Raw genomic sequence first — 27,878 nt, 5'->3', positions numbered from 1 at the left:
CATTCCAGTCCTCCCAGAGGTAAGAGTGGAGCACCAGGCATCTTAAGGGACTGGCTGAAGAAGTGCCGAACACTTGCAGCAACCTAAGAGGCCTGCAGAGTCACACACACACCTGCCAGGAAAAATCTTGTAGCCTCAGAACAAAGCAGGTGGAGGTGGGTGTGGTGGCACACACCTGTTCCCAGAATTCTGGGAGGCCGAGGCAGGAGAAACACAAATTCAGGCCCAATCTGGGCAACCTAGATAGACCACGCCCCCCCCCCCCCAATATTCTGGGATGTAGCTCAGTGTGAAGTTCAATTCTCCGAGCTGCAGGAGTGAAAACTAAAGGAGGCATAGGGAAATACTTCCATTCCTTTTCTCCTCTGGGTCATTATTACGTTTTCAGATTGAGAAAATCAGATCCAAAGTAAGATTCCTTAAAAAGTTAAATGGAAGGCTCATCATTAAGCCATGGAATCTTTTCGGTGCCTGTTTGTTTTCAGAATCTGTTCCGAGTGCTAGATTCCTCTCTTGAGAGGTGATCTCACTGCTCACCATTATCGGAATTTTTCTCGCTTTTCTCCAGAGTCAGGCTCAGCTGCCCAGAAGTACAATGGAGTCTGGCACTGGCACTGTTGTGGAGAATTAGCGCCTGCTGTAAGGTGGGAGCCTGATGAGTCCCAGGTTCCTTGAAGTCTCAGACACGGGACACGCATCTGAGGACAATGACCTGTGATGATATCACTTCCTGAGAACGAGGAAGGGGTCACACCTCTTCACAGGGAAATCACTGGGGTGTGACCAGCCCAAAGAAAGGGGACACTTGTCAACCTGTGAGGGCACATTTCCTATCACCAGCCTGGCTCCAAAGGGATGGAGATGTTGTCAGGTGGGCTGCAACACCTGGCACTCGTGCCCTCTGAAGATGGGGAAGGGGAACCTCAGGCCTCAGAGCAAACTGCCTGGAGACCAGGGCACAGGAGAGTATTTCTCTGACTCTGAAAGCCACACAAGTGGGCTAGAATTCAACATCTTTACGAAGAACTTGCAAGCCAGGCATGATGATGTTTGCTTGGAATCCCAGCACTCTGGGAAGCTGAGGCAGGGCGATGGCAAGTTTGAGCCCAGCCTTTGTGACTTAGTGAGTCTCATCTCAAAATAAATAGTGAAGTATATATACAGGATGGCTGAGGTGATTATACTAAGAAATTCCATCAGTCTTTTTTTTTTTTTTTTTGAAAATAGTAGTTAACATGTAGAATTTTCACCTTGACTAACTCTGTATATGGATATCTATGAACTAAGCAACTCCACTGAGGACAGCAATGTGTAATACAAAAACTATGCTTGAATACCAGTCATCTTGATCTTCTAAATGTGTACTGTTTCTAATGTCATATCAATTATTACTATATTCTCTTTAAAATAAATTTTTAGAAAAAGGCAATGAAAGAAAGAGACAAAAACAAAAATTTAAGATTTCTTGAAAGCAAGCAGTAATATGCAACCATATGTCCAATCTTACTTAACTATACCTGTTAATCTGCAAAACAGATTTGACGATAAAAATAGATAATAAATCAACCACTGTTAATCAGCTACTCTTGTTTTGAAAATCTGTAATGTATGCATTGTTGTATGCTACCCTGCTTCTGTCTTTGTTTCTGATTTTTCTTTTGTTTTTACTCTTCAAAATAAAATTATAGTTAAAAATAAATTAATAGTAAAAAAGGGCTTGAGATACAGCTCAGTGTGAAGAGCCTCAGAGTGAGGCTCCGTCTCCTATACTGCACAAACAGAAACAAAATAACTCTCAAACACACAAAAACCCCTTCAAAAACCCCAACACTCTGCAAGTGTCTCTATGCCGACACAGGTTTCTTCAGAGTTAGACTCAAAATTAAGCAACCCTTTCTCTAGCAAGCAGCCCATGAGAGCGTTCATGGGGGGTCGTCACTTCTACCTCAGGCAGCTGTAGCTCCTGCTACACTGGGCTGCGCTCACCCTGTATTAATCTACACCTACTGTACTTATTTCTTCTTCCTGACATGCTATTTCTGAGCTCTCCTCCTCAGAGGGACATAAACTGAAAGGGAGGGCCACATTCGCTCTTCCAGCAGATCCGATTCGCTGAACTTGGAGCCTGTTCCAGGCTCTTATGCGTGTTCTTGCACAAACAACCCCACCCTTCTCTGGACTGCAAAGCAGTGTGGTGTATAAAAAGGCTGCCTTTATTTTGCATTTTCCTTGCTTAGTCAGAAAATCTGAATTTGCAATTTGGGAAGTGTCTTATGAAGAAGCTAGCTCTTCAGACAGGATTATGACGAGAGGTAGCCAGATACAATTGCCCAACAAGCCCCTCTCTCCGTGCAGATTCTGATCTTTGGCTCCAGAACTCTGTGGCATCCTGAATGGTTTCTGCTTCCCCTCTGGAAGAAGTAGTTTTAGGGAGAAGCTGAAGGCTAGTTCTGTGATTTCTCTCAACTGGGGAGTGGTGCAAGCTGGTTCAGGCTTAATGACCATGGGATTTAATTAGCGCATCCTGCAATTTCCTGATATCGGAGGTGGAAACAAATACTGCAGGGGAGAAAACTCCTTAAGTGAGACTGTGAGCAATGAGTGTGTACAAGTAAGGACATGTGACAAGGGCTCAGATATACATGTGGTGTTTTTTTTTTTCTTTTTAAGAGAAACAGGAAAAGCATGGCTGGCCACCATCAACTAAATCAGCATGGCCCAAAATCCAGTGTTTAGAGAAGGAGTACAATCCTGCAACGGGAACTACTTGTGATAAGTAAATCTGGGCCTCTGGCTTCATGGGCCCTTTAAGACAAACTGGCTTTGGGGTTCCTCCTGAGCAGGGACATTGTCCAAGTTTCTTTCTTCTTCCCTCAGCTATTTGGAGGACCAGCCTGCTGGCCTCTCTTCCAGATGGGTCCTCCCACCTACTGTATCTTAAGGTACTTGCCTTGCCAAGACTGGCCACAGTGTGTGAAGTTCCTCAGCTCTCCTATTTCTGCCTGGTTCCTGAGACCACGCTAGTCTTGTGAATTATAGTGGGAAGAAAGGCACATACAAAGGTGTGAGGAAGGGGCTGGTGAGGTAGCTTGGCAGTCTAAGCACCTGCCTGGCAAGCACAAGGATCCGGGTTCGATCCCCAGTACCACATGTCATGCTGTCCCCAGAACCCTGAGTATGCTGTGCTGGCTACCAAAATGGGGTGTGGTGGTGTACACCTGTAATCCCAGTGCTGGGGAGGCTGAAACAGGAGGATCACAATTCTGAGCTGCATAGCAAGACCCTGTACCAGATAAATAAATAAATAAATAAATAAATAAATTTTAAAACAACAAAAAATATATGGGGGAATGACAGGCTTTTATAAGGACGTATTGATACAAGGCTTGTGGTTGGAGAAACTTTAGGGCAAATGTTGGCAGGGCCATTCATCAGCTAGGTGGCCTTCTTGGTTACACATTTATCAGAGCTTGGCTGCTTCACCCATTGAGTGGAGATGGGCAGGACTGGCAGTGCATTAGCATTTGCTGGGAACATAGCGACCACGAGGCCCTGGCATGGGTGTTCTGCATTTTAGACATTTTGGAGGAAAGAAACAAATGCCTACACTATTTTATGCAGGTTACTCCCTGCACCACACTGCCTTCTCCTGTAGGTAAAACTGAGCTAGCGACCCAGGGGAGATGACAGGCCCCTTTTCTCATATTGCCTTGTCATGGATCTGTCCTTTTCATGAATGCTATAGGCTTGTATAGTTCCAAAAACTTACATGGCCAAACCAGAGCATGCTTTCCCTCCAGCTGGGTTACCTAAACTCATAAGTACTGTTTCCCAACCCCCAAAACAAGGCGCACATAGAGAAAGGTGAGCAGACGAGGTGAACAGCCTGATGCAAGGGATGTACTTAGTGCTCCCTTGGGGACATCCAGTAATCTTCTTGGCCTCCATCATCATCTTTCACAATTTTTTTCCTGTTAGCCCAAAGCCCAACAGGATCAGTCAAAATCTGGAAGCCCTGCTATCTTTTGTTGAGTATGTTTTGTGGTTTCCCATGCTACTCAGGACAGCGCTGGGCAGACAACACCAGAGGACCCCATATGTTGCATTTACTGGCTGGAAACAACCTGGAAATGATCCGATCCATACCTTGGGTAGTTAGTGCAGTACTGGGTATAAATGTGGAACTCTTCACTCTGCAAGGAAACAAAGGGATACTTTACAGGCAAAAAAATCAATGATATCAACGTTCATTTAAGAACAACAAAAGCAGAAGCAACCAGGCCTTTAAACTTACTTCTCCAATCACATTGGCCTGTCTCCTGAGCCTTGTGGCAACTGTTTATGTCCATTACTATAAACTCAGAACCCACATACACTTAAATTCATTTAGGTTCAATAAAAATGAAGCACCTGCTAGGTTCCAGTGAATCTAAAGGCAAATAGGAAAGAGATGACAATAAAGGTTCTTTCCCTAGATGCTCACAATCCTCTGGTGGACATGCAGTAGGAGAGGGAGCTATAGGCAAGCAACTTAAAAGCTTTGCAGAAAGAACGAGTTGGAGGTAAGCTCAAGGTGTTGCAAGCTGTGGCACACTTCCAAGGACCTGCATGCACCTTCTTTCTGCCTGCCACTGTCTGCATCCTCTCCCTGCAGAGCCAGTGAGCCTCCCCTGGAACTGAATTCTGGCTCTGTTTCTTCCATGCAGCCTTCCTTGAGCCCTGGGGCTGGGCGAGCTGCTCCTACTCTGGGATCCTACCACACTCAGTGCCTACCTCTTGGGATGTGCCAACCTCTTGGGACGTACTGACCAAATGATATTTGGTGACATTTTCTGCTCATGTGTCCCTCTCCACACCAAGCTGGGAGCTCCTTAGGGGAGAGGCCACACTGTGTTCATCTGGCACATAATGTTTGTGGAACTCCTGAATGCCCCTAGTAACTACAATTATTTGCAAGCAGGACTCACCTGCATACATCTAGTCTGGCCTCGAGTGCACTAGATATGTGGCTGGCAGTATGAGGCTCTTGCCCTTTGCTGTGAACATATTTCCAGTTCCCTACAACCTTTATTTCTGGGGCTTCTGAGTCTTTCAGATAGTGGGTCATATTATCCAATATTGGGAAATAGCAACTATTAATGCTCATTATAGGATAATTCTTTAACAGGGTAGAACCATGATTTTTCATGCAAATGTCGTTTTTTTAAATGTATTTGGTACAGGGTCTTACTTCGCAGCTCAGACTCATAGCGATCCTCCTGTTTTCAGCCTCCCCAGTGCTGGCATTACAGGTGTGTACCACCACACCGGGTCTTGGTGGCCAGCTCAGTGTGCCCAGTGGCAGGGCCAGCACAGCATGTGGTGCCAGGGATTGAACCCTGGTCCCTGTACTTGTCTAAACAGGTGCTCAGTCCACTGAATTATCTTGATGGCCCTCTTGCAAATGTTAAATGAACATTGTCAAATAGTTTATTCGACCTATTAATTAATGGGGAAAGCAGAACAATATTACCACTGGACCAAACGAGAAATAAAAGTATCAAACTTAGGTCAATGAGGAAGGCTGATGTGAAATTACACATAGAGACTAGACTGGCTTTTTCTATGGGGATGGGCGGGTGAAGAAACTGTCGCTGTACTGAGTAGAATTTGCATGTCTCTGCTGAAGGATTGTATGCATCGCTGTCAATTATCTAGCACTACAAAATTATTTAGAGATGGAGAATTGTGCAATTGGGAAGAACAGATTGCAGAAGAGTTTCTACTGGAGACTTGCAGTAGTTCTTTGATGGCTCCCTACATGGACAACGGATAGAGGCACCACTGGTGAGTGAAGTGCAGAAGCTAGGTGAGAGCTCAAGGGCCTGTGCCTGGCCTGCCCAGTAAGGAACTTTTATTTCTGTCCCTCACTTCTTAGTCCCTTATTCTTCCGTGAGCAGTGAGGAAGAAGTAAGTATATTTTTGTTCTATTTTGGTCATGGGGATCAAACTCAGAGGTACTTTACCACCGAGCTGCAACCTTGCCCTTTTAATTTCTAAATCAGGTCCCCAAAAGCTGACCACAATGTTCTCAAACTTGTGATTCTTCTGCTTGAGCCTCCCAAGTAGCTGGGATTCCTGGCATGTGCCACCATGCCTGGCTTTTTGTTGTTGCTTTGTTTGGCAGGGCTGGGGGTTGAACTTAGGACCTTGCACGTGTTAGGCGAGTACTCTGCTAGGAGCAATTCGCCAGCTCTATATTCTCCATTTGTCAGGAAGAATTTCTTTAACCTACACATACCACAAAAGTAAGCCAGGTCAAAGATGAATCTCCGTGCAAGCCCCAGTGACTCAGATAAAAGCAGGAGTCAACTGCCGGCTTTGCCTCTTTTGTTAATGACCTCTCAATTAAAGCAATTTTCCATTCCTCCCTGAACAGAGCAGCTGGTGGTGTTTCAGAAAACATAACCTCTTCTAAATTTCAGGGTGCTGAGTGAAAAGCAGGTTACGCCAGACTCAAGCGCTCCCTCCCGATTCCCAGCCCATGTGAATGTGTGGAGTGCTGAAGTTGGTCTTCTAATTAAACTTGGCAAAATTACAATGAAAAATAAGATTTGGGAGTTGGCAATGAGGCATATAAACAAACTTTTATGTGAATAATTAAGCCAGAGCTAAGCGTATGCTGGAACATCTTTAATCAGCTCGTGATTATAGTTACCAGTAAAAGCCAAACGTTTCGGAAAGCTTCTACGCTGTTTATGTGCTGTGGTTATTTGACATATCTTCTTTGATATACTTGGCCTATCCAACCAACCATTTCTCCTTTATCCATTTTCTTTCTTTCTTTTTTCTTTCAAATTCCTGTTCTCTAGGAGAATCAATTATACACAGGCCACTTGTGAAAAGAATGTGTGTACCTAAGCAGGTGTGAATATTTTACACGTGAACACTCAAAAACACACATAGAGAAAGTCAAGAGAGTTTGTAGACAAGGCCATTGGTTGCCTTTAAGGAACTTCTCATCACTAAAAGCCGAGGTGTTGTGTTTGGGCGCAGACCCATCTGGAGGGTCTAGATTAGAACAACGTCCCAAATTCACATTGGAATCTAGGCCTCTAAATGAGGTGCTAATTCATGATTGGTTCCAAAGCACCATCATGAACTTCGCTGAAACATTTGTTCATTTCACCAGCTGAAGTTTTAGAAAAAATTTAAGAGAGGATTCTTTCTATACAGCATAGTGTGTTGAGAAAATAATATAGTCAAGAACTATATGCTGCAATATCTCCTTGGAAGTTCAGAGCATGCTTGCTGCCATTCAGCTTTAAAAGTCAAATCCATTTCTTGTAGTTTTCTGATGGTAGCAGTTTAAGGAAAATGTAGAAAAGTCAGAGTGCATTCTTAAGGTGCAGGAAATCAATTCTGTATCTCTTTATATCTCAAAAGATAATTATAGCAAACAGGCCAGTAGCAGGAGTTTTATAATTGTTTTTGTGGCTATATATATATATATTTTTTTTTTTTTTCTACCATCTTCTCCAAGTTTTTCCTAGGAATGAGTAATATTGTTCAGTCACTGTGCAAGTTCTAGGTTAAGTACTAAGTCAGCATCTTGCTTCTCCAAGTAAGAGGATATTTTTTCTGTGCTACTGAAAACAACAACAATAACAAGAAAAAAACCAGAGAGGCTATTATGTAACCTATTTGAAATAAAACATTAATTCTAACTAAAATGAAAACAGGGCTGGAGAGATAACTTAGTAGAATAAGCGCTTGCCTGGCAAGCTCAAGGTCCTGAGTTCAATCCCCAGTACCACAAAAATAAATAAGTAAATAAAATGAAAACAATCCATACTCTCAGTTTGTCTTGGTTGGGCCAAAGCAACAACCACAACCACAACCTCAACAACAACACCCTTCTTACCTTGGACACAAAACATTCTGCTATGGCCACTGGATCATTTTCACAGTTTTCCAAGTCTTGTAGAAGTTCACTGAAAAAAATCCAGGGAGTATTAGACATAGTCTCATGGTTGAGGACATTTTAACTTAAAAACTTAAGTATATCTAATGGGACTTATAAGGAATCATGTGGTTGGACAACTCAGGGTCTTTTGTCATTGTATCCAAGGCTTAGATGAGAAACTTCCCAGGGTCATGGTGGAGCCAGGATTGACACGAGTCAGACCATTAGCTCTTCCACCAGAGAGAAGCTGTTTCTAACACCAAAGTTTTCCTGATGTTTGTCACTGACAACACACACTCATTCATGCAAACACCTGCTGAGATACCTCACACAGCTTAGGACACTAAGAACAAATCAGAGAGCAAAAGGAGACATGGTCCCTGGTCTCATGAAGCTGTCTATGCATTGGAAAGGGAAGACAGTTAAAGTCAAATCGCACTAACAACACAAAGGCATAAACAGATAGGGACTGTGCTATAAAGGAAAGAAGTTTTATTGTCAAAGGAAGTCTCTCTTCTCAACTATACATTAACATTAATTTTTAGTGGCAGTATCATCTTAAGCAATCCATAATATCTAATTGTGTGTTACTACTGTAATTCATTCAACTAATCTTCTGGATAAAATTCTATAAGCCAAATTGCTAGGCCAAAGGCTACTCTCAGTGTCAATACTAGCACATTCTCAAGTTGCACTTCATATAAACTGTATTAATATGTATTTTAACATGTTAAGTATTCATTTTAATGCGTAACATATTATATATTTAATACAAAGTGAAGCTGTTCTATAGTGTTATGATCAAAATCTTGCTTTGTGCTTCTCAACCTCCATGGCCACTGCTGAAGAGCATTTTCAGCCCTTTAAGGGTTGGCCAAGGTAAGTTGGGTTCATTTTTGTGGGCCCAACCAGGGCAAACACAGTGGGCACAGTGCAGTGAGATTTATACTTCCGGCACATCATTTGAGGATAAATTAATGGTCTGTATTTGGAAAACAAAGAAAGGGGTGGGGGACAGAAGTGAGAGGTAATCTTAAGGGAAAACATAGTTTCCCAAAAAAGGAGATCAAGGTATACACACAGCTAACTTGAGGATAACTTTGCCATGGTCTTAAGATGTAAGTTCAGACATTAAACCTAGTTAAATGCAAAGTAGTTGGAGAAGATGATAGAAAGGAAAGTTTGAAGGCCAGCCAAATAGCTCAGCAGATTAAAGCACCTGCAAGCAGGTGCAGGGGCTGGAGGTTTGATCCCTGGGACTGCCATGCTGGCCCCACCCCTAGGGCGCACTGAGACAGTGATTGAGACTGGGTGTGGTGGCGCACACCTGTAATCTCAGCTCTTGGGAGGTTGTAAACAGGAGAATCACTACGAGTCTGATCTAGTAGTGAGACCCTGAACACCCTATAGACTCTTTCCTAAAATAAAAAATAAAAAATTAAAGAATTTAAAAAAGGAAGAAAGAAAGGAAAGTTTTGGGAAATTAAGAAATAAATAATAGTTGAAACTGAAAAATAATAAAAGTACATCAGCTATATGTTTAGAAATAACGTCCTGCTTAAGCAGGAATAGCTAAAGGGTTGCAGTACAGTTTGAAAATGTGAAATATGACACTGAGAATAGGATTTGGCCCAGCAATTGCATTTACAGAATTTCATTGGGTATTCTGCTGAGACACAGCAAGTGGTAATTGTCTCTTTAACGTCTGAAGGCACCACAGTGGAGTGGCTTTCAAATCTCCTTCTCTTTCTTGAACTTGGAAAGACCCTTTAGGGCAGTCCCAGTTTCCATCATTGTTCCCAATATTCTTATAAAAAAACACCTCCTTTTTTTTTTTTTTATTCTTTGTAGGACAGATTCAATAATTTAACACATTGCATACATTCTTCCTAGTGGTTAATTGCTGTACAAGATGCGGACATGATAATCTATTTACAAACACTATTAGAACAAATCCCTCTATTCATTAAAAGAATGCAACTATATATCTATCCTAACCATTTTGAATACACACATACAAAATGGACATTCATCTGTATCCCCTTTTTTTGTTAAGTTCCATTATTTGAATATTATAGGTGCGTTAACTCAACAAAATATTCTAAAAGAGTCCAGTAGTCCATAATAATATTGGGTCTTCTGCTTCACTGGCAATGTCAGAAATTGCTGACCTGAGTCCCCTACAGCTCAACATAACAGCATGGCTTTACTTCTTCTACTTTGTTTTTATACTTTTCTGCTGGATGATTAAGACCAAGGTAAAGCAGGACCTACAACAAGAGTTGTAGCTTTTGGGTCTGATAAGGTCAGTGAAATCCCCTCAGCATTTATCCTGAGATCCTGTACCTCAGATTGTAGAACCTTTGTCAGTGTCAGCCATGTGGATGAGTCACGGCCATTGCTTGCCCAATGTGCTCTCTGTGAAAGCCTGAGAGAATATTTTCTCTCCATGTGACTCTCCTTAGGCACACTTTACATCATCAATCACTTTCCTCTTTGGCCCCATAATCTCCTTGATCAGAAAATTTGGGACACTACTGAGTTACATGACGTTACAGTACAAGTTCTCATAGGTCCTGAGTCTTAATTGACCTTGGAAGGTTAGGGCCAAAATGTTGGCTTTCCTTGTGACCCTCCTTTTTCTCTAATTTTGGTCTGCAAACTTAGGTTGTTAACCCTCCAGAAGAGAAGTTTATTGTTATTACCATACAACCCAGGCTGTTAAGCTTAACCTCACTATCTGTCCGAATATCAAACATCTTAGGCATAACATGGAACAGGTAATTTTCATCAAGTATTGATATGTTGAACTTAACATTTAAAAATTAGAATATATTTAAAAAATAGGCATAAAGAATTATATACTTCTTATGTTTACACATAAGTCCGAAAAACTAACCATATACAACCTTGAAGCAGGACAGTCCCACAAGATTCCTTTTCCTGTCTCTTGCCTTCATTCACCACCCCCTTGTTTTTGAATAATCATCCACCTGAGAGACAGCACAGCAGCAACTGGCATGTCATGACAAGCAGCCCGTATTCAGAAGATCAGAATGACAGGCACTCCAAGCATGAAACTACTATTACAGATTACCATCTTCAGTGCAGTTGCTTAGTTCACAGGTATCAGTATATATAGTTTGTCAGGGTGAGAATCTTTCCAATTAACTGCTAGATTCAAAAATCTTCTGGAGATTCTCAGGATCACTGCCTTGCCCATCTTATACATATAACTGTAAAACATCTCTTTTGTAAAATGATTTTTTTAGGTTGCAAAATACAGCTCTGACATTTGTATCATTATCTTTTATAGAAAGATGGATATGATTAAATCAAAAGACACTTGAAATCTGGTCATCCTGACCTGCATATTGTATGAGTTAAAAGAAAAGATGGAAGAAAAAGAAGTGTTAGGGAGAAAACATTTTGGAGTGAGTGTTTTCCATGCCTGGAAGACGGAGTACTCTGGGTGGATGTTTCTGTCTGGCTCTCTCTGTACAAATCTTCCTAAACAGAGAGGAATTCTGAGCAGATCCAATCACATTCCTTCTCAGAACTGAACAGAAACACTCCTTGATCATGTTTAACTCCCTGTGTTCTGAGTTTTCTGCTTATCATGTTCTCTCTGAGCACTAATTTTACCCTCTAAGGGGACTTTCTGGAAGAAGGAAGTGCCTCCAGCTGCCTCCGTGCTCTGGGTGTATCCATCTCCCTCATAAGTGAAGGGACCTCGGGCCAGGGACATGGCTCAGTGAAATAAGCACTTCCCTAGCAAGTGCAAGGGCCTGAGTTCAATACCTGGTTTCACAAAAACAAAAAAAGAACCATATCTCAATTAAGACTCAGGACATATGAGAACTTGTACTGTAATGTCATGTAACTCGGTAGTGTCCCAAATTTTCTGATCAAGAAGATTATGGGGCCAAAGAGGAAAGTGATCGATGACGTAGAGTGTGCCTAAGGAGAGTCACATGGGGAGAAGACACTCTCTCAGGCTTTCACAGAGAGCACATTGGCCAAGCAATGGCCGTGACTCATCCACATGACTGCACTGACAAACGTTCTACAATCTGAGGTACAGGATCTCAGGATAAATCCTGAAGGCATTTCACTGACCTTCTCAGACCAAAAAGCTACAACTCTTATTGCACAGGTCCTGCTTTACCTTGGTCTTAACCATCCAGTAGAAAAGTATGAAGACGAAATATAGGAAGTAAAGCCATGCTGATATGTTGAGCTGTGGGGGACTCAGGTCAATAATTTCTGACATTGCCAATTAAACAGAAGACCCAATGCTATTATGGCCTACTGGACTCTTTTAGAATATTTTGCTGAGTTTACACACCTATAATATTCAATAACGGAACTTAGAAAAAATGGGGTATACTGATGAATGTCCATTTTGTATCTGTGTATTCAAAGTGGTTGGGATAGATATATAGTTGCATTCTCTTAATGAATAGAATGATTTGTTCTAATGGTGTTTGTAAATAGGATCTCAAGTCCGCATCTTGTACAGCAATTAATCACTAAGAAGAATATATGCAGTGTATTATTTGTTGAAACTATACTTCCAATTTGATTCGCAACTGTCTCATTGCTATCTGTTTATCAATAAAACTTTGAAAAAAAATAAGTGAAGGGACCTCCATCACTCAGAAGCCACAGGGGTCATGAGGGGACACGGACACCTGATGGTTCCAAAGCTGAGCTTTAAGGTGAGAAAACCATGGTCCTGAGAGAGAAAGCAGTGGTCTGAAGTCACAGAGCCCATACTTAATGGCATAGCTATGGGCAGAATTGGGCTCCTGAGTCCCAGTCCTGTACTCTACTAGAAGCAAATCTGTTAAAGGCTATGTTGCCTGGTCAACTCAAAAAGGCAAGGGCCAGACTTTGTGTCCTAGGGTCTTCTGTGTGGTTCCTGGAAGCCTTTGGGGCATTACTTGTTCAGCCTCACTTACAACCCTTTTCTAGTGTAGGATTAACCCAATAAAAATGGAAATAGTGGGACTTCTTGCATGTGCTTTCATTGGGGCACAATCCCAAGAAAGCTGCCTACTCATCTATTGTCATTTAACAAGCAATGGCAGAAAGACTCCCATGCCAGGCACCATCAGGAGCAATGTGGTTGCAGGAGAAAGAAAAGGGACAAAGACTCTGCTCAAGACCACGTACTTATGGTTTGATTACAGAGACGAATGTTAAGAAGTGAATCAATGAGGAGTATATTACCATATGGCACTGTGTGATACAAAGAAAATAAAGAGCGTGGTGTGACAGACAGCGACTGACACCTGGTGGGCTGCAGGAGGGGCGGGAGGCCATAGAAAGCTCTCTAAGGAGGTAGACATGAAGAGGAGATCACTTCAGAAATGAGGGTGGGAGTCCCACACTGAGCAAGTCTGATGTCTCCTGTGAGGACAGAAAGGAAGCCACTGCAGTTGGGGTTTGATGAGCAACAGAGTGAGAGGATAAGGAAGAACTAATTCTAAGAAATACGTGAAGCACTCTGGTGGACAGCTGGGCCCCAGAATGCAGCGGATCTGCCAACACAGCTACTGAGTGAGGACCAGAAACAACTACGGATGAAGAGGTGGAGACTGTGGTCTCCCTCTGCATCGTGTGACATGAACAGTGGGGACACACTGGGAGGAAAGAGGACTTAGGGATTGAGTTTATATTAAAGCTATAACTAGACTAGAGTCATCTTACCTTCAGGATTTGGGTCTTTCTCTTTTTCCTGAGTAATTATTCTGATTATTTTCTCCTTTTTATGTAGGATTATGAAAAGGAAAATTCTCTGATTTTCTACTTGAGCTTAGGTCCCGTGCTTGGGTGGGCAAGTAGAAGGCATCAAAGCAAACATATTACACGTACAGGCTTCCCTGACCATTGCGAGGAACTTGAAGGCAGAAAAGGCTTAACGACCTCAAAGGTCCTATAGCTTTATGTTGAATGAGCATCAGGAATGTGCCTCCTCACTTCGGGTCTTCCCACCGAATGAGGAGCTGGAATGAGCTAACTTCCGGTCTGTAGTACACTCTAAGTGACGCCTTCCTACCTCCGCCGCCTAACCAGGGCCTTATGGCTGGTTGTATTCACAGAGACCTGCATGAATGTGGGAACGGGAAATGTGCCGTTAGGGTAACATGCATTAACACTGGCCTGACTGAAGACGCCCGCTGATCAAAGCGTATGGATAAAAAATAATTCTACCATCGTGCAAGAGCTGGAGACATTCTGATGGCATGAAAATCTACATTACACGTATCCCTTGATTCGCTTCCTAAATTAGATTTTGAAGAGCAAATAAAGAATTTTTTTTTTTTTCTTAAAACACATATTCTGTAAAGGTACCACTAGCGCTCCTCAGACAGAGCTGCACGTTCCTCCTCGGTTCAAAGCGTCCTGCTCATTCCTGACCATGTGACTTGTCACTGCTCTGACACAATGGTGTCATTCAGGTCTATATGGCTAGACCTGACCTCGCGCTTCACATGCAGCGACAGACCAGCTGGGGGATACTGAGTAGAGAGAAAGAGCTGAGAAAAAGGAATTTTTTACTCTGTTCTCTGAAGGAGGGGAGGGGGCTTGATGATTTTAATCTGCCAAGAAACAATTTAAAACATAAAGATTCAATTTAGAGGAATGGTGTTTATTTCCTCACCCTCGGTTGTTAAAGATTCAGGTTACAGTTTAGATAATTTTTCTTTATTCCAAGAGAGGGATGTTATTAAAAAAAAAAAAGTTGGAATTTCTTTTTTGGTTAGCAGTAAAAAAAAAAAAAAAAGAAAAAAGCTTTGGGATTTTAGGGGCTAGTTCCAATGAGGAAAATAGTTTGTTTTGATTAATTCAGTTTCCTGGCCACTTTGAGATTTATTCCAGACACTCAACCAGAGGCTTAAATTTCTAGCACAGGGATTATGTGTGAGTGTGTGTGTGTGTGTGTGTGTGTGTGTGCGTGCATGTGCACACATGTTGGGGGGGAGGTTTGGCTACAAAAAAGAAAACAGAAATGAAGTCTCAAGGATATTCTAAAATATTTCCCAATGGAAGCACTCGTAAAGTAACAATCTAAATAATCATATACCAAACTGAACCATGACAGCAGGAGAAATTATACACTCCATTTATGAACATCCTTGAAAAAATTCTTTAAAAATATATAAACAAATCAAGTGCATAAAGATATAAAGAAGTCATAACAAGATGGAACTTCTTCCAGCCATGTTTTGTATGATCCAGGTCAGAATATCTATCATACAATTCACAATACCAGGAATTGAAAGAGCAAAATCATGCATTAACTTTACTAAAGGTGCAGCAGCACGACTCTTAATAGTTAAATCTTGGAGCCAGTATACACGCCTGTCAGCAAATGAATGGATAAAGCAACTGTGGTATATACACAGAATGGGGGCTACACAGCCATGAAAGATAAATTTAAGTCGTTTGTAGAAAAATTTATGCATCTTGAGAACATAATACTAAGTCAAATCAATCAGACACAGAAGGTTTGAGAAACTAAAGTATAATTTTTAAAATTTAAGCTGTTATTCTACAAAATAAAATATAGATGACAGGAAACACAGAGATAGACTTTGCAGAGATGGGAAGGGGCTCTGGAGATGGGGAACACGGGAGGGAGAGAGGAAGGGGACATAAGAAAGATCCAGATGCGATGTGTGGCTTTCAGTTCTCCAGGAAGAATCTACTTATTATGTGTTGTAAACATTTGCTGGTAATAAATACAAGTCAATTTTACTAAAGGTGTGCTATGGAGTCAATGCAAGTCAGCATTCACAAGATCTATAATTAGATCTCACAGAACTGTACAAGAAGTATAAATAAATTTCACAGCAAACACTGTACTTAATACCAAAGTGTTTCTGCTAAAGTAAAAAAGGAGGTATGGATGTCCACACCCCAACAGCACTGCATGAGATCACCCAAAGCAATAAGACAAGAAAACGATATAAAACGTAGAACTGAACAAGACAACACAAAACTCATCTTCAGACATCACTGTCTACAACTAAATTACAGAGAACCTATAAATTAGAAATAATGCAGAGGATTAGAACTAATGGAAAAGTTTAGAAAGCTTGATGTAGAATCTACATATAAAAATAAAAGCCATCTGCAGATGAGAATCATAACTAGTTAAAAGAACAGAAAAAGTGTTCTAGTCAGAATAATATCTAAAGCTGTCTAGGAAAGGCCAGGAGTGGTGACATACAACTATAATCCAAGTACTCAGGAGGATGAGGCAGGAAAATTGCTGCAAGTTCAAGGCCAACCCGGGCTACATGGCAAAACCTTGTCTCAAAAGAAAAAAAAGAAAAGAAAAGAAAAGAAAAGAAAGCTATCTAGAGATGAATCTTTAATAGTACTGAAGATTAAACCCAGTGACTTAAGCTCTCTACCACTGAGCTACAATTCCAGCCCCTGGGATGAAGTTTTAAAAGCTACATGTAGAAATGCTTTGTGGAAATTATAAAATACAATTAAAGGATAGTTTAAAATCTGACTGAAGAAACATATGTCTATGAATGGGATAACGTGCATTACAAAAATGTCTATTCCAACAAAATAATCTATAAATTTAATGTAATTCCAATAAAAATCTTAATAAGAGTTTTCATAACACTTGAGAAACTAATTTAAAAATCAGTTCATAGGGCAAAATCAAGAAGAGCTAAGCCAGGGTTGAAGTAGAACAATGTGGAAACTGTCTCATTGCTATTTGTTTCTCAATAAAATTATGGGAGGGGGGAGAGCAATGTGGGCTTACTGAGGACGGCGTGATGGGGAAAGGCTGGGTCATCATGGGTGGAAGAAGACATCGAGGTCAGCGCCAGCCCCGCACACCACATAAGCTTGGCCCAAGAGGACCCAGGCCTATAAATCAGTACAAAGAAGCTGTATGTTTCAATTAGTGGCAATGGGACCACTGCCACAGGGACCAAGAATCGGAATCCCTACCACACGCCACGCTTTCACCAAGTCTATGCAAATTAAAGACAAATGTGAGAAGCAAAATTTTGGCAGTATTTTTTTTTTAAACAGAATATATTTATGAGTCAAGATTAAGAGACAATTTTAGAACAGAACACAAACTCTTCCATACCACGGGAAGTACAGTTGGTGTTTTTGAACTTATAAATTAAGTAACTTATATTCAAAGAGACCATGACTAAAGTTAAAGGACGTATCTCATATGCCAGGAGATACGTGTGAATCAAAGCACAAAGATCACTAGCCAGAATCCATTGAGAAGTCTTAAACGACACTAAGAAACAGAAACACCCCAACAGGAGATGAGCCAGAAAATTATAGATGAAATCTAAAGTGACCACTGAAAAAAGACATTCCCATGGATGGCAAAGGGCAAGACACAAAGTGACAGATTCCTCCGTGGAAATGGTACACATTAGTTACAAAACCATAGTTTAAATCTCAGAAACAATGTTGAGGGAAGACCAAGTCTGTAGAGGCTGACACCATCTATGCTCCATTTGAAGTAAAGAAAAACATGCTGCATATGTATTTTTTAAATTATTATTTTCAATGTATTTGGTTGTTGCAGGGTCTCACTACACAGCCTGGACTTGTGATCCTCCCGCTTTCAGCCTCCCCAGCGCTGGGATTACAGGCATGCGCCGCGACTGCCAGACTCTGGCTGGCTCAGCGCGCCCTGGGGGTGGGGCTGGCGCAGCATGTGGTGTGGGGGATTGAACCACGGTCCTACATTTGCCTAAACTTGCCTAAGGTGGTGCTTGAGTCTGTTGAGCTATCTTGCCAGCCCCTGTTGCATATTTTAAATAAATACATATATAGTAAGGGGAAAAAAAAACCCAAACAAATAACAGGAACTTGATAGCTATGGGATAGCACAGTCCTGAGCTGGATGGTGGAGTTTGCTGAAGCACTTCTGTCCATATTTTCTAATCTTCAGCCGTGTTCTGTTAGGGCCTTGGGCTCTGGTGGGATGGGAGCATTTACTCCATGGACACCGGTAGCACACCAACTTCCAGATTTTCCCTCGTTTGTCTTCCTGTTGGAGAATGGCTCACCATACATTAGTGCTTCTTTCTCCACAGAACAGAGTGAGACTGGGGAAGGCTGTGCAAGTGGCTTTAGTATTATTTGCCATGGCTTTTATGCTTCAAATAATTTCTAAAGCCAATGAAGCACAAACCCCAGCTTTGATCGAGTTGGGAGTAGTTTATAGTTGTTTATCATGTCACTGTATTCTTTTCTGTATTTGGGAAATATAGGGTGAATATCCCTTATTCCATATGCTTGGAACCAGAAGTGTTTTAGAGTTCAGATTTTAGAAAATATTTTGGATAATTGGTATATGCTCAGTGAGGTAACTTGGGGATGGGATCCAAGTCTAAATACGAAGTGTTTCATGTCCACCTCATCCATGCAGCCTGAAGGCAATTTTACACATTTTTGGTGCATCTGTGTTTTGACTACAAGGTGTTGCATGTGAACAGATGATGTGGAATTTCCTTGTATAGTACTTACAAAGCTTCTGATTTTTTTAGGTTAGGGATACTTCATCTATATTCCCTGAAAAAAGAAATCTAGTCAGTTAAGTTTTTCATACCACAGTGAAGCCATTTCTTTTGCCCTCTTTAATTTCAGAGATTTAAGTCTTGCCTCATTGGCCACAATGTTATTATATTATGTTGAAAACCTAGATGTGCACTAATAATAGAAACTGTAAACTTTTATCATTTCAAGCCCCAGCATCGATTTGCCGGATAGTTGTATCCTTGAGACCAACTGATTAAAGTATATGATTAAAAATTCATTAGAAGAATTGACATAAAAAGTCACATCAATATTTTTACTTAAATATCACAACAAGGACTTGAGCTCTAAATTTAGATTCTAGGTTTAAGAAAAAGGAAATAAAAACAAGTGGAGACAAACATAACAACTCAGCTGTAAAAGTTAAATTATATATATATGTATATATATGCTTATATATTTCATTTTTTAATTTTAGGGAAGGGCCTACAGAGTATTAGATTGGACTCATAGTGATCTCCCTGTTTACAGCCTCCCAAGGGCTGAGATTGCAGGCGCGCCATCACACCCAGTCTCAATTGTCATCTCAGCATGCCTAGGGGGTGGGGCCAGCACAACAGGCCTAGGGATCGAACCCCTGGCCCCTGCGCCTGCGTGCAGGCACTTTAATTCACTGAGCTATTTGGCTGGCCCCAAATAACATATTTTGAAAACAGTGCAAGGTATTAAGAGATTTGACAAAAACAGGTATTCAAAGTGGATGGCACTGGATTTGAAACTCTATGTCCCTGAACAGAGGACTTTCTGGCTGGGAAGGGTGTAGAAGATGTGTGTACAAGCCAGGCATGATGGTGCATGCTTATAATCTCAGCACCTGGGATGCTAAGGCAGGAGGAACTCAAGTGTGAGACCCAGACTGGGCAATTTAGTGAGACTGTTATCAGAGATGGGGATATAGCTCAGTGCGGAAGCCCTGGGTCCATTCTCCAGTGCATTACTGCATCCTACTGTCTTGAAGAGCTGTTAAGATGAGTAAGATAATGTGAGTACAGGCATATACCAAGGTGATCGACCTGGGGACAGACATGAGCCCAATCCCCTGTAACTGCATCACTACACTGATGTCTACTGCAGACATCATCTCTAGGTGCTTCCTTCGTTCTGGCTCAGGTTTATTATAGAGAGGTCTGGCTTTCATGGTCAAGGGATACCAAATAGAGAAGAACCAAGGACCATTCCAGGAAGGTCAAGATCTTCTCAGTCATCCAAAGATTGGAAAGCAGGATCCACTGCTGAGTCTCTTTTGCTACCTCATTTTTGTCTGTCTTCAAATCAGGAGTCACAGGAACACTTAAATTCCAGACAGTAAACAGCACAACTGGAGTCAGTCACAGCCTTGGTACTCAAGGCTGAGAGGCCGGGCTCCACTCTGGCAGGAGGGAACGCAGCTGAAGCCCAGGGCCCCAAGTCGGCGAGCCCCACATCATGCCTCTGAAGTGGGGACTGTCTAAAGCTCTGGCATGAAAGAAGCATGTCCCAGGTACCTGCTGCCACCAGCGGACGGACAAAGCATGGGTGACCTAGGCCAGGGCTGCTCTAGCCCCTCTCTCCTCTTCAGACACCTATGCCTTTCATGGATCCAGAAAGGGAAGCTACACTTACAGAATTTTATCATCAGAAACAGTTCAATGGGGCTCGTGTTAACACCAATGCTTTGCTAATGAACGTGCAGAATTTGAGTTCTCCACTTGAGTCTTTTATGCATTTGCTCTATCTTCTTATCGTTGTGTTTGTCTGGAGAGAGCTTCTCTGCCATGACTGCACATTGCAGACACCTGAGGTCATTTTGAAAAATTTTGATCTTCAGCCCTACCCTAGACCAAGGTGTAAAAATTTCTGGAGGTTGGCTCCATCCATCACCTTTAAAAAAAAAAAGTTTTCATGGTGATGCCAGTGTGTAGCTTGGTGGCGAATCACTAATTCAAACCATGAACTGCATTTCAAAGTCACCACTGCATGGGCAGGAAACCCTGATGTAATCCTGGTGTTCCCTAGATCCTGCTCCTTCAGAGTCAAAGGATGAATTGATTCAACTCAATGACTCTGTCTCCCAGAGGCCAGGCTAGAGCTAGGGCAGAGGGATTCAGCGTGGCAAAGGAGATGGGAATCCTAGGGGGCTCACTTTAACAGCCTTAGTGAGTGAAGGGGGCAAGATTTAATTAGCGTTAGAGTTGAGCCACACTGTGACAGGACAGGGTGGAATTTTATAAGGTCATTTCAGGACAGCAAAGGCCACATCGTCACTGATAACATCTGAGCGCTTGTTGGTGCTGGCCTGATGTGCTGGCAAACTCAACGTCCTGAAGCTTCGCAACACCATAAGAGGCAGATTGCCATTCATTTGTTCAATAGAAGTTTGAATGAGTCCGGGCGTGGTGGTGCAGGCCTGTAATCCCAGCGCTGGGGAGGTTGAAAATAGGGGGATCACTATGAGTCTGAGCTGCATAGTGAGACCCTGTACTGAATACATAAATGAAAAAATAAAATAAAATGAAAGTTTGAATGGTCCAGAGCTGTTTTAGACCCTTGCGCTGTAACATAGCAGAATATCCCTGTGTTCTGTAAGATTGGTGGGGGAAAGAAACAGCAGAAATAATCCATAAGCTCATCAATGGTATGTTAGAAATTGATGGGCGCTACAAGAAATGTGTGTGTGTGTGCGCGCGCGCACATACTGGATAAGCCTTGTTGAGAAGGTAAGGTCTGAACAAAGACAGAAGTGAGAGGATTAGCACTTTCACTTGGTTCAAAGATTCACCCCTGGCCAGGGCGTGGCCTAGCTGGGATGCAGAGCGACACAGGTGGAGCATCCTTATTTGTGCTTCTAACTTGCCTATTAATGTGCCTTCCAGCGGCTTCGCAACATAGCTTGCTCCAACCTTGTTTATCTCCCTGTCTTGTTTCCAAGTGTCATTCTCTAGCCTGATACCTGTCGTCTGATACTTTTCCAGAAAACATTTCTTTATTTCCCACAAATGCATTAAGCATAACTATAGCAACATGTAAAATATTGGATTATTACGATTCCTATTAAACACCACCATGTCTATTTGGCTTTTTTTTTTTTAAAACAACAACCAAAAAAATCCATTTTAATGATATTATCCAAAGGCTACAAAAAACCTTGTATTTTCCCGGGTTTGCCTCCCCTCCCTTCATCCCCTGCTCTCCTCTCCATTTACAAAGCTTTGTTTCCATATTTTCCTTCTTTTCTCATTTTTTAAAAACCTTTCCCTTCTTTGCTTTCCCCTGTACTCTCTCTTGTTCCCTTCTCATTTAAGCATTTTCTTCCTCTTTCAAATTACACTTTGGTCCTTATTTATACTTTCATTTCTTATACCAGAGTAACAATATCTGCTACCTACCTAATACATGTTTGAATTTGATTATTTGAAATGATTATTAAATATAATTAAAATCTATGTTATAATTTAAAGGATTTATTGCACATTAAGAAAGTCCAGTGCATGAGGACACTGGAGGCCAGGCAAAGGTGTGTTTTTCGACGCCCTACTCACATCCTCCTGAGGAAAACAAACATCAGTGCTCTCCCAAGACAAACATGGACAGGGATAGAATTTGCATATCTGTAATAATCACTTAAGAAACAGGGATGCTTCTAGCCAGAAAACCCCATCACATAGTGGCCCATAACAATGTAGAGAGCTTTATTGGGGTGATAGGTGAAGTTTTACTAGGCTGCATCTGAGAAAAATTCATAAAGTTCCCGTGTGAGAACCTTTCCAGTATCAACTTACCTATTGAAGTGGTAGATATCTTGTATGTTTCCAAAAAGGGCAGCTCGATCTTCAGTTCCCAGGGGAAGTTTTGTCTGGTCCCTGATACAGTCCAGGTAATCCTGTGAAATTAAAGAGAAAGACTCCTTCAACACGCCTGACCTTTTCCGAGTCACCTTTAATTATGCAAGATGAATCATTCATATCTGTCTCAAGTAATTACGAAGCTGCTGCGCTCATTAACCGTGAGGATGTAGAGCTGCTATTTCATTAATGATGATAGTACTTCACCTATTTATAGAACGTGGAGCTTTACCGAAGGGGAAGAACGTGAACACATGGGCATCTACCCCTCAACTGTATGACAACTCCCCTGAAGTTTAGTAACAGTTACTGGTAACACCAAAGGTTCGGTATCACCTAATCTCCTGTTCCCTTCACTGATTTATGTCATGAAAGTGATTACAAAATTTATATAGTTGAAAGCCAGAAACCATATTTCTGAAGTGTAGTAGTTTAAACATAACCTTTAAGTCATAAAGATATCAGTTGTTAAAGTATAGAACCAAATTCTCCTTCAAATACTAACTTATTACACAGTATTAAAAACTAAGAACATAATTATCTTATTCTGTGAGATAGGAGAGATTAATAAACCAGAGGAAAACTCTGACAGGCCTGTATATGTTTTAACATAGAAACTGTTTCCACACAAATTCAGACCCACACTGGATTCACCCGACCTGGCTAAGAAGCTGTCCCACCCGCTGAGAAGGGGGAGAGCTGTTTTCGCCCCTTGTGGGCAGAAGAGTTCATGACTGAGTGTTCCCCTTTCCCCAGCAATGCTTGAAAAAGAACTCTGTAGGAGGCAAGAAAACAGTCGGAAGAAAGGGGAAACAGCTGAAACAACGTAAAATGAAAAATAAATACAGTTCCCTGCTCTGGGCTGGAATGATGCTGCATGGCTTCCCACCAAGCACAACGTGGGACCTGCGGCGCGCGGAGGAGGCAGCCGCGTGGAAGCCACCGCACCACGAGCGCCGCGCCACGGTCCCTTGGCACTGGCCTTCAGGCCCAACCAGTGGAAGGAGAAGCTGAGACTTGAGAAGGATTGAGAAGGATTTTTTTTTTTTATGGTTCGGGTTGCCTGAAGGGCAGGACTGGTAAAGCAGGAGGAGCTGGGGAATCGAACCGCGGTGCTAACCGGCAGGCCCCCTGATTCTGAGAGATGAGACCACTAACTAGTTGTTTCTTAGAGCTTTCCACCATTCGCGTTCATTCTCTCAGGCTCTTTGGTCTTTCAGTTAAAGGCAATGGGTTCTTCACTGACTTTCTTAAAAAGCACATCCACAGTTGGTAGCAAAGTAAGTTATTGTTTTAGTTCTTTAAGACGAAAATCATTACCATGCATGTGTCAGTGTCGATCAACTTTTTTTCAAGTGAGCTTTCTTGGTAACAGTTTTTCTCTTTTAAGAAAGTGATCATCTCAATAACAAATTAGAAAACCTCCGATGGCCCACGCTTTCCTTCTGTCAGGAATGGAACAATCACCAGGAGGCTAAGTGCATGAGAGCACCGAGAGTAAATGCCCCGCCAGGGAAGCTAATGAATGTATTTGGTACAGTCTCACTACGCAGCGTCGACTCATTTTCCGTCCTGCTTTCGCCTTCCCAGCACTGGGATTGCAGGTGTGGACCATATGCGCCGTCTCTGCAATCCCCCCCTACCTTGGGGCTGGGGGCCTGAAGGCGGGGCCGCCCAGCATGCGGTTCTGGGGATCAAAACCAGGTCCCTGCGCTTGCCTATGCAGGTGCTTGGTCTGTTGAGCTATCTCACTGGCCCTAAAGGTCTGTTCTGATCAACTTCTAAAACCTGCACCTTACAGTCTGGGCAACTTAGCTAAAATTTAGTGAGAACGTGTCTCAAAATGAAAAAAAAAAAGTGAATAAATAAATAAAAGGGTTAGGGATGTAGCTTGAAATGAGGGTCTTGGATTTGTTAGTGCCACAAGAAAAAAAAAAGCCAAAATAAAACAAAATAAATTCCCCAAACAAAAACAACACTGACACCAATAACAAACCACAAACCTGCAATTCTTCACCAAATTAACAGTATCTGTCCACGCCTTGGTTAAATGGCTCACATGGTACAAAGCAATAGACTGAAACTGAATTCTCACTGGATGATTACATTTGATAATAGCTTAATAGTTGGCTGGACTTTTAAATAGAACACATGGCATGCAAAAGCAAGACAAGAAAACCAGAGAATGTGGATTGGCATGACCCCACCAATGGAGTGGGGTGAGAAGTGGGACTGAGATGAATACAGGGGCCAGATTCACCGGGCTGGTTCCAGAGGCTCTAAAGAGAGAATGAACAACCTTTTTCCTCACTCTGACTATGAAGCTTGCTTGCTGACAGAAACCTGACACTACATTCTTCATGTGAAAGAAAGGTTTAGTTAAGGGGCTGGAAAAATTTCATCTGGGGTGAGAGACAAAGAACTGTGGCTAGTTTCCAACAAATAATGGCCCATCTCCAATTGAAAGGGTTTCAAAACCCCCAGGGTCCATGTAGAGACACTGGATTTTAAGAGCTGCTTGTTTTCTGAAATTGTTGAGAAAATAGATCATTAGGAGTTCACATTTTTGTCGGACACTCTAGAAACACATCAAAGCCCTATGGCCACAACTGGTTCCCCACATTGATCATAATTAAGTCTTTTAAATATGATACTTTAACCCTGAACCAGTTACTAAAAACTACTTCAGCAAGGGCTGCACTAGCAGCTGTAATCATCTGGAGCCAAAATGAGAGGTTTGAAGCTCTGTGGTAATAATAGTTCATTCTGTGCTCCAAATGACAGAGTTGGGATCCTGATGAAATTTATTAGAGCCTGTCATGCCGCTTATTAATGCCATTGGCTGGATGTTGGCTCCCCTACTGTTAGCAATGAAGGATCAATTTAAAACTTGTGCAACACAAGTGATTATTGTCTAAGAGGATCAAAGAACTCCTTCTACCTCCGGGAGAGAACCGGGAGATACACATGGAAGAGCTTTTTACCGTTCAAATAATTTTCCATTTTGTGATGGCAGATTTCCTTTAAAGTATTTGTTTTCTAATTAGTTTATGCCCTGAATATTTTCACTATTATAGAATCTGTACGTGAGTGTTCTCTTTTTAAACTTTCACTGCTGGTACATTCTTTTATGAAGATAGCCACATAGAGTCTAAGTGGGTGTTTTTGATTCGCAATGAGATAAATACAGAAACTTTTGTAATAGTTCAACAGAACAAATGACTAACTGCTCAGTCTAGCAATAAGAGAGAGGCATGTCTTAATCTTTTCTGTTCAATTTTTCTAATCATTCATTTTGCTACTATATTCATAAATCATACGTGTAGGATAGGGTAGAAGAAAACAGCCACATACACGCCCACATGGTGCCTCCCCATAACAGCTTCAGAAGCCCTAGTTAGGTAATAAAGGATGCTGAAAAGTTTTAGAAAGATTACTAGGGTAGCAGGCAGATTCAGCGCCCTTGATAGTTTATGGTATTTCCATAAAATGTCCCAAATAATTTAGTTAATTGCCCTTCTATCTCCTATTCTTCCCTTGAACCACATTTAAAGTGTTACGACCTGCTAGCATGACCATAAAGCTAAAGCAGAATAGAAGAGAGCCAGCCATTTACAGCCATACTGTCTGTTGGTGCTGGGCGGTCTTTCTACCCTCTCACTCTCTGGACTATAGATGGTCCTAGCACAGAAATACCACAAGGGAGCTTCTGCTTCTAAGCCTTCTTGCTCATATTTTGAAGTTCACCCGAGAGGTTCTAGGGTTGACTCTTTTTGGTGTAGTTCCTGTTGCTAGCATGTCCACATTCCAAACCCTGATTTTTATTTTTAGGTTTCGTTTTTGAGAAAGAGTCTTTTTCTATTTTTCCAATCCCTCCATATTTTCCAGAAAGTGATCACCTGTCACATATTACACTGAAATACTCTGGGAGCTGGAATGTCTCACAGTTGTATATCCACTTACACTTTAAGAGCACACTCACATTCATTCATGCACACCCTCCCTTGCCCTTTTTGTGGACATAGGCATGTATGCCAACTCCTGTTTTACAAGCTAGGAATTTTAAAATGAACCACACGGGATCTCTTCCCCCTAGAGCTCCCTGCCTAGCTGAAAAGGCAAGTGTAAACAAATAGGTCCAACACAGTATTCTGGCCTGTGGTTGATAAATATTCAGTACAGAAAGAGAGTGGGGGAAGAAGTGATCAATCACAAGGAGCACTGAGAGGTTTCATGGAGAGCGTTGGTGAGGAGCTGCCTCTTCAGAGATGAGCAGGGGTTTGAATATAGAGAACAAAGAAAGAGACCACAGTCTCCAGGAAGAGAGACTTTTGCCTCTCCAGAGGCAAAGGCATAGGCAGGGCAGGGAAAAGCTAGGACACTGAAAGGAGCTGAGATGGATCAGAAGCTGGGACAGGAGGGAGAGAATGGGCATGCATGGGCATCCAGTGGCCCCAGGAGAGGGGCTGCCATGGAGGGGCAGCTGGGATGGTGGACACATGTGGAGACTCTTTCCCACTCTGCAGGTGGTGGCAGCCACAGAGGGATGTAATGAGGTCAAAGATCATTCCAGCATCAGTACAGAAAACAAAAAGGAAATAAAGACTGTTTTACAGCCATTGCACTCTGTCAAGAGTATCTCAGGGAGCGCTGTACAGAATGCCGTATAGTGCTGAATAGCGCCGGCTCGGCATCCCAGGCAGCTGCCCAAGCCCCACTCGCCCACTCTGTCCTTCTCTCCAGAGGATGCCTAAAGAGAAGGTGCCATCAGTGTGGGGTAAAGATCACGAAAAGTCTTGGACATATTAAGGTTAGGGTGCCTGAAGGACTTCCCCCAGGAGGGGTCATCAGGGCAGGATCAGGAGACAGTTTGCTTGGGGAGCACTGGGGGAGCTGGAAGGGCCCTTTCTATAGATCTGAACTCTGTCCTGTACAGCAAGGAAGAAAATGGGGGCTAAAGTTTCAAGGCCCAGGACCATGCTGGGTGCCCACCACTGGAGCGCAGCTTCAGAGGCCTCATGATCAGTAGGAACTGCACCAATAGAAGGGACCTCCAGGGAGCCCATCCAGGGGAGAACCCAGAAGGGTACTCGCAAAGAGAGGGTTCAAATGTACATATTATGCACTACTAACATGTACTAATAATAAATATTTTTGAAAACATGGGGAAGACTTAGCAATGTGTAAGCCCACCAGTGCAAGATAATACCCTGGGACGAGGGCAGGCTGGGGACTTGGTAGGCCTCTTGGGTCTTCTAGAAGCACTGGTCCCACCACAAGCTTCCTACTTCTTCCAAAACACAGCCTTAGCAAACACGAAGATGGATTTTGCATCCAATGACTAGAGTGTGCTGCAGGCTGTACTGGAAATGTACAGATCAGTGCAAAATGTGAGATGGCTGGATGCAGAGGAGGGCGAGGGAGAGGACAGTGGCTGGAAGGGATGCATTGCCAGGAGGCATGGTTTGAGTGACCTGACCATTTATCCCATCTGTCACCTATCC

At 42.2% G+C, this 27,878-nt stretch overlaps 1 protein-coding gene across 5 annotated transcripts in view; it reads right to left on the bottom strand.

Moving 5' to 3' along the window:
• Plekhg1 (pleckstrin homology and RhoGEF domain containing G1) overlaps window positions 1-27,878 on the bottom strand; it is a 227,751-nt gene that overhangs the window by 32,426 nt on the left and 167,447 nt on the right. For all 5 annotated transcript variants that reach the window (XM_023706250.1, XM_023706251.1, XM_023706253.1 and 2 more), the window contains 3 exons: window positions 22,312-22,412; window positions 7,904-7,973; window positions 4,147-4,193 (listed from right to left, as the gene is read on the bottom strand). In XM_023706250.1, the coding sequence (XP_023562018.1) occupies window positions 4,147-4,193; window positions 7,904-7,973; window positions 22,312-22,412 (218 nt within the window). The remainder of the gene's footprint in view (window positions 1-4,146; window positions 4,194-7,903; window positions 7,974-22,311; window positions 22,413-27,878) is intronic.

The sequence above is a fragment of the Octodon degus genome, unplaced genomic scaffold, assembly GCF_000260255.1.
Source record: "Octodon degus isolate 3935 unplaced genomic scaffold, OctDeg1.0 scaffold00246, whole genome shotgun sequence".
NCBI lineage: Eukaryota > Metazoa > Chordata > Mammalia > Rodentia > Octodontidae > Octodon > Octodon degus.
This window is presented reverse-complemented; position numbering and strand designations above follow the sequence as displayed.